General features: G+C 37.2%; 4 protein-coding genes and 1 non-coding gene across 5 annotated transcripts in view; 1 reads left to right on the top strand and 4 right to left on the bottom strand.

Annotated features, from left to right (window-relative positions):
- Positions 1–676: 676 nt before the first annotated feature.
- On the bottom strand, positions 677–758 carry trnal-aag (transfer RNA leucine (anticodon AAG)). Its single transcript has one exon. It is a non-coding gene; the product is annotated as a tRNA-Leu (tRNA).
- Positions 759–1,141: 383 nt separating this feature from the next.
- On the bottom strand, positions 1,142–4,810 carry LOC103149574 (aurora kinase B-like). The gene is made up of 9 exons (XM_007568797.2): positions 4,707–4,810; positions 4,150–4,188; positions 3,908–3,986; positions 3,782–3,827; positions 3,518–3,706; positions 2,529–2,667; positions 2,280–2,428; positions 2,012–2,186; positions 1,142–1,648 (listed from the first exon to the last, which is right to left on the bottom strand). The coding sequence occupies exons 1-9, from the start codon at positions 4,710–4,712 to the stop codon at positions 1,475–1,477; spliced, it is 996 nt and encodes a 331-aa protein (XP_007568859.1). The 5' UTR covers positions 4,713–4,810; the 3' UTR covers positions 1,142–1,474.
- Positions 4,811–6,487: 1,677 nt separating this feature from the next.
- On the bottom strand, positions 6,488–9,679 carry LOC103149573 (F-box/LRR-repeat protein 12-like). Its single transcript, XM_007568796.2, has 3 exons — positions 9,069–9,679; positions 8,887–8,962; positions 6,488–8,156 (listed from the first exon to the last, which is right to left on the bottom strand). The coding sequence occupies exons 1-3, from the start codon at positions 9,167–9,169 to the stop codon at positions 7,104–7,106; spliced, it is 1,230 nt and encodes a 409-aa protein (XP_007568858.1). The 5' UTR covers positions 9,170–9,679; the 3' UTR covers positions 6,488–7,103.
- Positions 9,680–9,819: 140 nt separating this feature from the next.
- Positions 9,820–13,643, top strand: LOC103149572 (COP9 signalosome complex subunit 6-like). The gene is made up of 9 exons (XM_007568794.2): positions 9,820–9,964; positions 11,271–11,396; positions 11,587–11,718; positions 12,413–12,501; positions 12,608–12,670; positions 12,767–12,814; positions 12,922–13,036; positions 13,219–13,311; positions 13,507–13,643. The coding sequence occupies exons 1-9, from the start codon at positions 9,922–9,924 to the stop codon at positions 13,626–13,628; spliced, it is 831 nt and encodes a 276-aa protein (XP_007568856.1). The 5' UTR covers positions 9,820–9,921; the 3' UTR covers positions 13,629–13,643.
- Positions 13,644–13,714: 71 nt separating this feature from the next.
- The window catches only part of LOC103149603 (biorientation of chromosomes in cell division protein 1-like 1), a 4,858-nt gene continuing 3,857 nt past the window's right edge, over positions 13,715–14,715 (bottom strand). The window contains exon 8 of the mRNA XM_007568839.2: positions 13,715–13,734. Coding sequence (XP_007568901.1) covers positions 13,715–13,734 — 20 coding nt within the window. The remainder of the gene's footprint in view (positions 13,735–14,715) is intronic.

Below are 14,715 nucleotides of genomic sequence, written 5' to 3'. Positions count from 1 at the left end.
ACTTTTGAAGGATCTTTTAAAGATTTTTTTTATTTTTTTTTTTTAATTTAGTGCGTTTTGTCAGTGGTAGTATTGTCTATTACAAACTGTGTTGAATGTAACACTAATGTTTAAAAGCCATCGTTTTTAGATGTATGTCTTTTCAAACATTCATTAAAGCAGTGCGGATCAGAGCTGTAATCGATTCTATTGAAGTATCCAAAAACCTCTTTAACCTCTCCTTTGTGGAGCTGATCCACTCATCCACTTAAATTTTTTATTTATTTATTTATTTATTTATTTTTGCTGATTGTTAATGTAACGTTTTCTACAGTTGTGTATGACTGGAAATATTTTTTTTCTGCTGTCAATGTGTACGTTTTAAAACGAGAGCGCCCCCAAGTGGCGTCAAATTCTGTCTACAAAAGAAAAGAAGGTATGTCTCAGCAAATTAATTCGATTCTGAGAAGCCAGCAAACAAGTTAAAAAGTACATTTGCCCCATTTCAACAACGGTATGTTAAATACTGTTTTGATAAAAGTGCATAATTTTTGGTCATCAAATGTGTTTTATAGTTGACTTAGAGCGTCACACAGCAAAATACTCATGCGTGAAACTATTTGAAGAAAACTGAAAATTCTAGCAAAATGACATCCTCGACCTTTTTAGTTTTAATCGAAGGAGACAAAAGCTATTTTGGCAGCGGTGGGATTCGAACCCACGCCCCCGAAGAGACTGGAGCCTTAATCCAGCGCCTTAGACCGCTCGGCCACGCTACCTGATGCCCTACACCCTCGAAAAATTGCTGTCATCAACAGCTACAGGGCAAATTAATGACTGATTATATTTATATAATTTTGCAGCTACAGTAATGGAATCTGTCATTACTGTCACTACTAAACTTTATTTGGAACTGCTATATTAAATACAGAGCTCAAAGTTGATCAGCATATTTAAAAACAAATTTAACCTTTATATGTGTTGCAAAGACACATGTAAAGGTGTCTGTGCTATTTAAGAAAAACTCTTTACATAGTACAAAATTGTTTGCAGAAAAAAATAATTTTAAGAATTTTAAAGAGATAAAATTATGCATACTTTCCAATCTGAGCAACAAGCTTGCCCACCTTGATCTGAAGAAAATACTTGCATGAGCCAATAGTAATATTAGCAGCAGTTTTTATTTAAAGGCAGTATACAACATCTTAAAAGCAACACACTGAACTACTAATAGAAATACAAGAAACACTGTATTATAAAAGTTAATTGCAAACAAAAATCAATCTATTTTGATAACAATGCTTTTTCACTTGGAAGCAAAAGAAGTGAACCTTAATTAAAAAGACCTCCTATTGAAAGGTTTCAGCTAAATGAGGCAGATATCCGCCGTTTATCGGTATGATGTATCCCGAGTTACAAAATGCAATTTTCAACTGTCCTTTTTTTTTGAATGACAGTTGAAAACGTTCAGAAAACAGGCCGCAGGCTGGTGGGTTCAGGGCTTCTTGGTAGGGCAGGTGGGAGGAAGGAGTCTGCGTGAGTTACCCTTCACCCATTGGTGGTCAATAACATTCTGAAGAGGCAGACGGTCTATGGGGTTGTGGCGGAGCAGCTTTGAGATCAGGTCCCGTGCACCATCAGAGATGACTTTGGGGAAGTTCAGATCCACCTAAAAAAACAAAACAAAAAAAAAAACAAACAAAAAAAAACTGATCAGCATGGTGAAATATACCTAGGTTTTTATTTATTTCATAACACAAGGTATTTAGAACCAATACTGACATACAATATATTGTTTTAGCAGGAACTAGAATAGTCATTTTTAAATTAAAGACACGTTTTAAATGTGAAAGTACCTTATCACCATAATTAGTTTACTCAAGGTCATATTGTAATAACCTTATACAGAATCATTCCTACTTTGAAGCCAAATATAGCAAAATGTCACATTATTCAAAGTAACCAGACTCTTCTGTGCACAACTACTGAATTCAGCAGTTTAAAGTTATTATACCTGCAAAGAAACACAAACCTTCGTAATCCTCTTGTATGTTTCTGAATGACTCGCTGTTTCAAAGGGCGGGTTGCCAACTAAGCATTCGTAGCATAGGACTCCGATGCACCATAAGTCCACTTTCTCGCTGTGAGTGTGTCCCTCAATCATCTCAGGAGGAAGATAATCCAATGTCCCGCACATGGTGCGACGTCTGTAAGGAGGATTAATAAGAGCATAAAAAAGCTGAAATAAGTTACTTAGCAGCATAATCCAACAGTGGTTCTCAGAAATGTTAGGTTCTTACCTTAGAGAAGGTGCATGGACAGACCAACCAAAGTCAGCTATTTTCAGTTCTCCGCGAAAACCAAGAAGTAGATTCTCTGGCTTGATGTCGCGGTGGATCACTTTTTTCTCGTGGCAGTACATCAGCGCGTCAGATATCTCCTCCATGTACTGGAAGTTTAAATTAACATTTGATTAATGCACTGAAGCAAATATACAAGGAATTGAAGACGACGTCTTCCGTTTTTCTTTTTTTAAAATCAGCTTTTACCGTTGCAGTGCGCTGATCATCAAACCGTCCATACTTCTGGAGCTCTTTGTACATTTCTCCACGTGGAGCGTACTCCAGTATCAAGAAAACCCTCTTGCGATCATGGAAATAATTGTAGAAACGCAGGATGTTAGGATGTCTAAGAGGAAAAAAAAAAAAAAACTGAATAAACAGACTTAGCATGTGTAGAAATGATCAAATAAGATATGTCCTTAAAATAAAAAAGAATAAAACAAGGATCTATCACCGTTATCTATTCAGACCAACTCAAAAACCTGTCAAATTACAACCACGCACTTCAGTGTTTTCTATGACATTTTATGTGCAGTTGTACTTTAATATATTCATATTTGGAAAATAGATAAAACAATACTCTGTAAAATGCCCATGGCTTAAGATACTGCTTTACAAGCTAGCTAGCCCATCTTAAAACTTCAAGAGAAGTTTGCACCGAATCAGAGTAGAGGAAGACGAATAATGAACACCTCAATCATTTCAAAAGAACAAAACAAAAACAAACAAACAAACAAAAAAAAACCATTATGTATAATTTGCCCTCCACTTGAAGTTTATACTCTACTTCGTATTGGTCTCTCTAAATTCTAACAAAAATACATAAAATGTGGCAAAAGCATGACTGACTTTGCAAGCTTTATTCTGAAGAAAACAGACATTTAATCGTTATCATAATTTTTACCTAAAATGTTTCCAGAATAGTCAAATAACCATCACAAAGATGGTGTTTTACTACAAAATTAAACTCAATAACTAATCTTAAGCAGTGCAACCAATACCTTATAGGTTTGCATTGTGATAAATATTTACACAAATACCTTGAAAGATAATATTTGAATATTTGTTGTGACCATTTATAAGTTTAAGCCAACTTTTTAGCTGTCCAAAAATGCTAGAAAAACGCCGACGTTAAATTTACACAAAAAAAAACAAGTCTAACAGAAAAGAAATATGACAAAACCTGAATTACTAACTTCAGATGTGATTGAATTTCAATTTCTCTCCTCAGTTGATGCTCCACACCTTCCTTCTCCATCTGGGACTTAAACAACACCTTCAGCGCCACAATAAATTGGTGCTTCTTCTCCTTTGCGAGGTAGACATTGCCAAACTTGCCCTTTCCAAGAGGTCGACCAATGTCGAAGTCGTCAATTGTAAATTTCCTGATATAAAGTAGAAAAATGTTTATCATCATATAGCAAAATAAACAGATAAAATGCTTTTTTAAATGCACTTACTTTGGTGGTGAATTTGAAGATGAGCTAACACATTCTCTCCCAGGACCTTAAAGCAATAAATCATGAAAGACTACTACAGATGTGAGTTTATGCTAATCTGATTTGCACATATAAGGAAAGACTTACCTGCAACATAACTTTTCTCTGCATCAGCTTTTGGCTTCACAAGAACACGTTGTGGTCCAGTCACACTTACGGGTGTAAACTGAAATTCAGAGTAGAAAGTTAGAAGGGTACAATCATACCTTATAACAAAAGTTACTTCAACCAATATTGAATCCCATGTTCCAAGTAAATGTATTTTTATAGGCGTACCACAATAAAGGTTGAGCTTAACTTTTTTTTTTAAATTGAGAATTACCACTAACCTGTCTTTGAAGACCCTTCGGCTCATAATTTTCTTTATTCTGTAAACAAAGGAAAAAAAGGATCAGATTCTACTGGTCCCCGATTCTGAAGAAATGTACCTTAATACATATTTGAGCACCGAGTCAAATCCATCTACAGCTAAAATTTTCTACTTCTTGTTTTTTTTCACCAATATAGGAGGTAAAGTAAATGCCAGGATTGTATTACGTTGAAAATTACTGGCAAAATGGTGTTAGTACGATCTAGCCTAGTTAAACAAAGCTAGGCATTCACTCTAAAAACTTTGAAGAACCCTGACGTTAAAGTTAATATTTCAGATCCCAGAGTTTACTGTAATCACCACTTTACATCATGTTTGGTCATTTATAATAAAGCTTAGCTGAAAATAGGTAATTCTATGTGTACAATTTGGCCTCCTGTTAACGTTATTTGTCTGAAGACACGAAGCTAAAATTAGCTAAAGACTGCATCAACAACATGTTCCGAAAAGCTGTCCAAAAAACTTGAAACTATATCTACTTGTATCTAATTGTTGATATAAAAACGTAATAATTACCTGCATTTCAGAAACAAAGAAAGGTTTTAATTTTAAAACCGTTGAGAGTCCAACTTTGACTTTAAAACCACTCAGGCCGCCAACGTTTTCAAAATGTCTGTTTGCTCACACAGGATTTGTCAGTCATGTATACACAAATCCATCCCATTGGTTGGAACTGCAAGAGGAAGGAAGTGCGTGATTGGTCCGTAATTTCTACGACGCTACCCTTAAACCGTTTTGATTGGATAAATCCCTCCCCTTCCACTCTAAACGTTCGGTTTTACTCTCATAGTGGTTGTACTCTTGCAGTAAATTTAGTTTTAAGTTGGATATTTTACAGACACCGTCTCTGCGATTGACTAGAGGCAGCAATGGCTTTTCATGCCAAGACGTGTCAACCGGTTAGAGCATAGAGGACCAAAACAGACATAAGAAATAAAAGCATAAATATATATTTAGTTTTTCTTTTTCCTTACACACGAATTTCCTTCAGGTAATATATGCATTTTCTTTTTCATGTCCCCCTACATATGAGTTTCCGTCAAGTAATGTATACATTTTCTTTTTAATTTCCTCTAAACATGCAAACGGAAAAACAGCAAGTAGATATACAGCGAGCAGAAAAGGGAGAAGCAAAAAAAGACTAAGCAAAATATCTATTTTTCTTGACAAAAATGCATATTTAGGGGAAATTAAAAATAAAATATATACATTACTTGACGGAAACTCATGTGTAAGGGGAAATGAAAAAGAAAATATACACATTACTTCATGGAAACTCATGTGTAAGGAAAAGGAAAAACTATACATATATTTGAGCTTTTATTTCTTATTAAAACATATATTTATGCTTTTATTTCTTATGTCGGTTTTGGTCCTCCATAGAGAAGAGGGGACTTATCTTTTCTTTAAATGGTTGTTGTTGTGGATGTTTTCTTCTGCTTAAAAATAAAGATCAGCACTTCAAAACTGTGTTACATTTGCTCTTGTAATGTTTGTCAGCTGTTAAATTTTGCTTCATGATGGTAAAATCTTTCAATGGGAAAAAAAAGTCAAATTAAAAGAAATCTACAAGGAGGCAAATACTCTTTCTTGGCACTTAACATGAAGTTAAAACCAAAGTAGAGAAGCTTTACCCAAAGAAAAGCTTCAAAATACTTGACATTTTCAAAAACAAGGAAAGACAATTTATGACTCAGAATTTATTTGCAAAAAAATATTTTCAACAATTTCATTATTACAAGATTTGAAGTCAAATGCAACTTTATTTAGATCCTTACTCCAAATCTTTCATGATTTTTGTTGATAATAAAATAAAGACATTGATATAATTTTCCACTCATCATCTTTAAAATTCACATCAGCAAAGACTCAATGAAAGAATATAGTCATAAAAATGTTAAACCAGCCTTCACATGAGAAAATACATGATTTTCTGAGTGTATACAAAGTTAGAAAGCAGTTAGGCAACAGGAAACAGGTGGATTGTTTCTTATGGCATCTTCAGTACTTTGACTCAAACACCTGCATGTCTGTTGACAGCCAACAAGTGAATGTTCTGCTTTGTCTTTCATTAAGATGTTCTGCAAATGATTTTGTTTTTTCTCAATGTGAAAACACATTTCTCCTTGCGTAATAACCTTAGTTACTTTAAACCAGGGATGAGCAATCTTGGTCCTCGAGGGTTGGTGTCCTGCAACTCTTAGATGTCTCCCTGGTCCGACACATTTGAATCCAATAGCTGAATCACCTCCTAAGTGCAGTCAAGTTCTCCAGAGTTCTGCTAACGACCTCATTATTTGACTCGGGTGTGTTGAAGTAGAGCTACATCTAAAAGTTGCAGGAGACCAGCCCTCGAGGCCTGGAGTTGCCCACCCCTGCTTTTAAACCGACTGGTTGGTAATATAGTAACAGTAAGATAATACTTGTAGTTAAACTTAACTGTTACTTGATGAACATGCAGCTCTGCAGAAACAGTTCTTAAGAATTTTGTTTCATCAAAGTGTTCAAGCAAATCGATGTTTTGAAAAAAGTGATCTTTTAAAGATCTAACTACGAAAATCTGAAAAATCTAAAGTTTCTTTAAAATAATTTTCTTTGTTTCTTTTTTTGTGTGGCTTTGAATGAAAATGTTAGAACTTTCTCTGCTTGAACTGATAAATTATGTGTATTCTTTACTAGGCATAACAAAACTAAGAGCTCTACAATCGAGGCCATATCCAATCAAGATAGTCCAGCTCTTTTTTCCCTATTACATTGACAAATTTTGTAAAAACATATTCACAAACTGTTAAATTATAGTCTATAGTCATTGTAAGACCCTGTCGTGTTTTCTATGTTGCCTATAGAAACTCCAAAATCTCCCAGTAACTGTCTTGTAAAGGGAATAAATGCTTGTTAGCCACTTGGATAGATTCAGTCTACATTTACCTGAACAGAGCAGTTAGTAAAAACCAGCGAGCATGATGGCAATAGACCAGCCAGTGAGCGGCGCAGACTTGGGAAGGGATCAGTCCCATCCAGTGTCCTGTTCTCATCATTACTTTCTCCACCAGTACCTCCCTCCTCATTCTGCTGCTCCTCACCACCTTCCTGCTCCTGTTCTTCCTCTGCAGGAGGACTCTGCCGGGGCTGGAATGTAACGTCTAAAAACTCCAGCTGGCGGAGCCCGCGGAGCATCCTGCAGCTCCGCACGATCTGCAGCTCGCTGAGTGTACAGGCCCAAAGGTGCAGACATTTTAGGTCCTTCAGACGGCTGGCACAGAGCAAGCCCGGTCCCACCTCCTTCCCACCAAGACTCAGCTCCTCCAGTCCAAGCCACCCTGCCCCCAGTCCAAGGGAGGCCATCTGTAACTGGTAGCCCTGTCGTCCTGTAATGCCTATTTCAAGATATTTGAGTCTTGAAAGCCCTTCCAGGCCTGAGAGCCCTTCTTTGGCTGCACAGCTCCTAAGTCCATTTGCTGTTACACGAAAGGTATCGCGTAACTCCAGCCGACTGAGCCTCTCCCAGGATGCCAGATTCTGCAGATGCTGGTCTGTAAAAGATGGGACGTTGTTGAGGACCAACGTCTCGACACCGATTCCTGAAGGAGAAGCAATCCCCTTCACTTTCTGGCAGCGTCCTTTCTGTTGAGCACCAACGCTACACGTGGCTTCGGCTCGTTCATGAGGTAGAGCAGGTGAAGTAGGCAAGCTTTGATTGAAAAAACTACGAGGCAGCTCACAGCCACGCAACTCTAGCACCCGCAAAGATCCAGGCAGGATCTGGCAGTTTGGTAAGCTTCTGAGATCAGCATGCAGAAGACAGAGTTTACTCAGGCGGGGACATTTGGTGGACAAAGCCTTGAGCCAAGACTCGGAGAGAAAGGTGCCGCCTCGGGCAGAGAGCAGCAAACCACGCAAGCGAAGGCACCTCAGTCCACAACCCAGGTACTGTCGCAGAAGGAACCAAAGGATCCGGGACGTTACCTAATACACAGAGGACAGACCATGAATGGATGTGTGAGAGGTGGAAAGAAAAAAAACTATCTGTTTCTATCACTGTCTGCATAAGGTGCCCAAACACATAGAGTGACATAGGAGGATAATAAAGTATCTGTAGACAATAGCATCATACATGAACATTATGTAAAATTGCTTCACACACAGCATTTTTAGAAAATAAAGAAGTATAATATTTTCACAAACATTTTTTGTAATAAAGATGTAAAGTGCTAGTCAGGATAACTGGGGCTTTACACAGTAAATTAATAAAATAGAAATATGGTATATTCTATATCACACAAAACGGTAGTGAAAAGAAAAATATATACATTCTGAATTGAACATTGATATGAGCAATTTGGTCACGGCTTTTACAAGTCACGTAAACCTTTCTAATATTTTCTGACACTTCACTGGTACACATTCAAGTAGAATCATTCTAAAAGCTTGTCCTCATCAATATGGCTTTTATTCAGGTCAGAGTAAAAAGGGCAGATTGCAAATTCACACCAATCTTTTCAGATTTTTATTTGTGGAAAGTTTTGAGATCCCTGTATCCGTTAATTTTTCCCTCCCTCCCAGTTACGAATTACTTTGTATTGCTCTAAGAAATACAATCCCAATTAAAATATATCGAAGCTTGTGGCAATGTGGAAAAGTTTAAAGGACGTAAATACTTTTGTAAAACAAATTATGAACAAAAATCTAGTCTTACCCCTTTCCATGCAGTCAGATCAACTGTTCTCCACAGTCTTTGGTCTTTAACGAGGCGTTTCCATCTCTTGCACACTCTACAAACACGGCAGGAAAAACAAAAGCAACAACAAAAAAAACCTCATTTGAATGAGTCACAACAAAGAAAAAGCTGCTTTTTGTTTCACAAGCAAAAGTACTTACCTCCCAGCTCTGACGAGCTCTCTGACGCTTAAGTATGAGAGTACGTCAATTAAAATGTTCTCTGGGAAGTAGTCAAGATTACAGCCTTTAAATTCATCCATTTTGTAAACAAAACTCTCAACACGGACCTATATCCTGACGCACAAGGGTTGCGCCTAAATCAGCAATCCCCAAGAAACAGCTGCCCTTACACTGAGTGACCTAAACCGGTGATGAAATCACAATTATGTATTAATTTTCGCTGGTACAATAGCGACTCGGTCGATGCAGCCTTTCTCTAAATGGCACTGGAAAAAGTATTAAAAAAGAGCAAAGGACTGCACCTTATTTAAGAAGACTGTCAGAGGAAGTGTTGCCACCTAACGTTCATTAAGGGAACAATCTCTTGCGCTTGCGCTGTTTACCGGTGTTGCGCTGAAAAAGGTATACAACCATAAGCATGTAATTCAGTCACCGGAAGCGCCTTTTTAAGACATTTTTATTCTTCAATAACTTCTGTTAAATTCAAAAATAGTACATATACTTGCGCTTTCCAACTAACAATAAAATCATAACGCATTTCATTATGTTATATATTTATGGTAGCAATTAGACGCAGGCTCAGTTCCTAGGATTTTCACCCGGAAATTCTCTTGTAGCTCAGAGAAAATGCATTTTTTTCTAATAATAGACTATTTGACAAGATTGTTGGAGAACTGATATCAGTATAAGGCATTTAATAGCACTGGAAAACACGCGTTACTTTGTCCATTCGCTTGCGAGAACACGCTAGCAAACGTAAACAGGAAAACGAGCGTCTTTGAAATGAGCTTCCCCTGACGGCGTCGCTTTTATCGACACAACACCGGACAAGATGGCGACCAGCAATGGTGGAGGAATGGAAGTGGATGGAACAGGCAAGTAATTATAATTTAACCCACCACATAAACCTCGCACCAACATGAATGACCATGGAGGTTGCATCACGTGTTGGATATTTTGGTTGTAAGTGATCGTAACTGGAGATTTTGTCGTGTTTTAAGGTTGCTGACACAACCAGGATAACGTTCACATCTCTGTCTTCTGTTATTTTTCACTTTGAATGTTAAACAGCCACTTCTCATTCACTCTGTTCCCGAGTCTGAATGTATTGCGTCGATCTTAGTCTTTACGCACCGACAATATTTTAATGAATCTTTGTTTTATTTGCCTATTTTAGTCAGCAAACAAAAATGTCACTTGAAGATCACAGCGCACCGATAGTATTTAATCTGTGCATAGTAACGTTAACCATACATTTGGTGTTGCATTCCTTTTGAACAGTTTGGAAATGCATTTCCGCCTGGTTCGGTGTTATTCACTTAATTGCTCATGCACTACCTAATGTCAACATATATTAGTATAATTCTGTTAGAGCACGTCTTTAGCAGGTCTTTGTGTGTGTTTTAAATTACAGAATTCAGCCTGATGATGTCACTTTTTATTATTACTGTGACATGCAAACCCCTTGGAATAAGCAGGATTTTGCTGTTTAGAGGTAGACATAAAAATCCAGAACAAGAGAAACTCTAAAATTTAAATAAATGTTGAAACTAAGTTTGCAAATAATCAAAATAATCCAATATTAAAATATAAGTAAATTAAATTGTGCAATTGTTTTAAGCAACTGCAATAAGCATTTATTAACAAAAAATTACAAAAAAGAAAAAAAAATATTGTTCTAAAATGTGACAAAACTAGAGGCTAAAATTCAGTAAAAAAAAAAAAAAAAACAACAGCCAAAATACACTGAATAATTGCCAAACACATAAAGTTGAGGTTGATCTGGATAAAGTAGCAGAAGCAATTCAGATGGCCTATATGTAAGTCTGCTAATTAGTGGGTTAAACAATTATAAACTAAATTTGACTGTGCTTAGTTATCACTAAGACCAGACTGGAGTGAATGCAAACAAATTTAAAATATCTATGTAATTATATTTACTTTGACTGATCTGATTACATGTAAATCTGTGTATGAAAAGCACCAAAAACGCATGGTTTTGGCTTATTGGATAATCTGATAACTGGCACTGCCTCCTCTGCTGATCTCTTTTCATTCTTGTTTGTCGCCATTATTAATTCTTTTGTCGTTGTTGTTTTTGCTTATGTAGTCCAGATTTTTGTGTCTTTTAGTCAATTTCCTGCTAAAGCTCACCTTGTGTGTTTCTTCATATACCTGCAGCCAGCCCCAGTGTTATGGCCTCAGGGGTCACTGGGAGTGTTTCTGTGGCCTTACACCCTTTGGTTATCCTCAACATATCAGACCACTGGATACGCATCCGGTCCCAGGAGGGCCGACCAATGCAGGGTATGTGTGATTTAACTTCAGTTCTTTACTCTTTAGCATATGGTTATGCATTTATAAAGACAGTACCATGTTAGAGTTTTTTTTTGGCATATGTTGACAAGCATTTATATTTAAGAACAACAGAAGTTTGTTTATAGCAGCATTAATTTAGATACACATCTGTTGTTAATTGTCTGCTCTGTCTTCTCAGTGATTGGCGCTCTGATCGGGAAACAGGAGGGTAGAAACATTGAGGTGATGAACTCCTTTGAACTAATGTCTCACACCATAGATGAGAAAGTGCACATCGACAAGGAGTATTACTACACTAAGGAGGAACAATGTAAGAATCAATGATTTCATTGTCAATGCCAAAGAGAACAGTTTGACAAATATAGAATAGCACAAGACAGTTTCAAGGAGCATAAATTCAGCGTTTGTGAAAATGTTGAATTTTAACATTTTCACAAGTTAAAATTGGAATCTTATTGGAAGAAATAAATAAAATGAAAGCATTATTTCTAGTCATTTTTCCGACTTTGGTAACTTGCGGAGGAGAGACAAAAGTATTTGTAAAACTTGTCTTAAACCAAGTAACTTCATGAGTTGGAAAGAACTGAAAGGCATGAAAACTGGTTACAATAGTTTCTGAAAAATTATGTCTTCACAAAACAGAGAAATAAATAAGGATCTGAGATATCGTGACCATAATCCTCTGCTTCATCTTTCTTCTTTGCTCTGAGGGAAACAACCATCTGGTGCTAACATTTTCTATGCCTGCCAACCATTTCTTTGCAGATTAATGTAACAAAATTGAATTACATTTCCAATAAAACATTGCCTTAAACCTTACTTTTCAATGTAAGTGGGTCTTCCAAATGAACAATGGCACTGACCATGCCCCCCAAATCAGTTACAAAATGGCTTAAACACAACAGATTTAATGTTTGGTTGTGACCATCACAAAGCCCTGTAGAACATTTGTTTGTGCAGCAAACAAAACTTATAAAATGTGACACCAGTTTTATGTCCCTCAGTTAAACAGGTCTTCAAGGAAATGGAGTTCCTGGGTTGGTACACCACAGGTGGTCCTCCAGACCAGTCAGACATTCACATCCACAAACAGGTTTGTGAACACAAAAGCCAGTGGCAGCAGTTTAAGGCTAAAATCAGTGATCAAAATGATGAAACATGAACCTTATTTATGTGTTCCTGTTTTCCTTTTGCACTAGGTGTGTGAGATCATCGAGAGCCCCCTCTTCCTCAAACTTAACCCGATGACCAAACACACTGACGTAAGTCTACCTGCATTTCCAGTTCAAGGCTGAAGCAGCTGTAGGTGGATTTCATTTTGATCCCGCCGCTTCCGTTTCGTTTTTTTTTTCCTTCAGCTTCCTGTTAGCGTTTATGAATCTGTGATAGACATCATCAGTGGCGAGGTAAGACTTCCGACCCAGCTAGGTCGAAATGCTTTTTTTCCTACCATATTAACTTAGTTTCCTGTTTATTTATGGGGTTTTTTGTTGTTGTTGTTGTTTTTATCCAGGCCACCATGTTGTTTGCTGAGCTGACATACACTTTAGCCACAGAGGAAGCAGAGAGGATTGGTGTTGACCACGTGGCTCGAATGACAGCCACTGGAACTGGGGAAAATTCGACTGGTAAGTAAGCTTATCGCCATAAATCACTTAATTGCAGCTTGATAATTTTTTATGTACATGTATCACAGATTACATGAGAATATACAATCCCTTTTCATTCAGATCAATTTGATCCCAATGAATTTTTTAGTTGAGTAACTGGATGCTTTGACACTTATTTGTCCCTCTGTTTTCTGCGTTAGTGGCTGAACACCTTATTGCCCAGCACAGCGCGATAAAGATGCTCCACAGCCGAGTAAAGATCATTCTAGAGTACGTCAAAGCAGTCGAAGCAGGTAAGCAATCATATTTATGAGGCACAGAAGGGGAAAGCATTTTAAGAAATATATATACAAAGCAGCTGTCACCAAATATTTCTTCTCCTTTTTTTTTTCTTTTCAAAAACGCCTCCTTAATTTTAAGTTGCACTTGGACTACATCCTCAAGCGCTATCCCACTGAATCCATCTTTCTTCTGTGTTTGTGTGACAGGAGAGGTGCCGTTCAACCACGAGATCCTGCGAGAAGCGAACGCTCTTTGCCACAGACTGCCAGTCCTCAGCACCACAAAATTCAAAACTGACTTCTATGATGTATGTAATCCCCATAACTGAGGATTCTTCTTTTCTTTTTTTTTTTAACAAGCTTATTCAACTGTCTATGTCATGAAGTAACAAGCAAAATTCTTAGCGTGAACACTTCAATCAGCTGATACTTCATCTGCACCACAAGCAGGAAAACACGAGTTCTAGAGATTCGAGAGCAATTATTTTTTTCTTTAACACTGCCTGATTATGTTAAAAGACCAACAGTTTTATAGAGCTGAGTCAGAAATGGGGTTTATGAATTCAGGGGAAAACGATGAGCAGTAAGTGGCGCGTCGACCTATTAAAACTCCATGACTGTGAAGAAAATTGGAGACAGGCTGTGTTATTGTGACGCAAACTTTTTTTTTTATTTTTCATTCAACCAATCAAAACACAAATAAACTCCAGAGTTTTAAATTTGGCACAAAAATGATTCGTTCCTCGGTCCAGTGGCAAAGTGGTTCTGGCTCGGCGCTGGGTCTGGCTAAGTCGATTACTTCTTTACACAACAAAATTAAGGCTGCAGAATATATCAGGAATATATTGTCTGTACAATATCAGTGTATGCAAGATTCTTATTGCAAGGACTGTTTGGAGTCCAAATGTTATCAACTAATAATTTATATGCTGATGTAATATTTAGTCTCATGCGTGCAGATGCTTACACTGGACATAAATGGCTTTACCCAATATGCTAAAGGTCAAAGAAGGTCAGGATCCTGAGGTTAGAATGAGAGGAAAGAAGAAAATTGGCAAATATCGCAATTTGCAGTGGCATAATCTAATATTAATGCCACTGCAAGATTTTCTGATATCGTGCAACTCAAAACAAAATCTGACCCCTGTCCTACAGGAACGAATCGACACATAGTTGCTGAAAATATATCTTCTGACTGGAAGCAATTTTTTTGCGTGGTTGTTCATACTGCTAACTAAATGTGACTGAAGTCAGACTTCTGAAAGCCCGTATGCGCAGAAGAAGAAAGTTGTGTCGCACAGCGGTGCTCTGTTTACAGAAATAAGTCAACATTATTGTCAGAAGATTATAACAAGGCAAAGGAAGTTAACAAAAAGAAAGCAAAAGTAATTGAAATGGCCTTTTGTGGAGCATTTA

This window comes from Poecilia formosa, unplaced genomic scaffold, assembly GCF_000485575.1.
Source record: "Poecilia formosa unplaced genomic scaffold, Poecilia_formosa-5.1.2 Scaffold231, whole genome shotgun sequence".
NCBI classification, from domain to species: Eukaryota; Metazoa; Chordata; class Actinopteri; order Cyprinodontiformes; family Poeciliidae; genus Poecilia; species Poecilia formosa.
The sequence above is the reverse complement of the archived record's forward strand: the minus strand, read 5'-3'. Positions and strand labels throughout refer to the sequence as shown.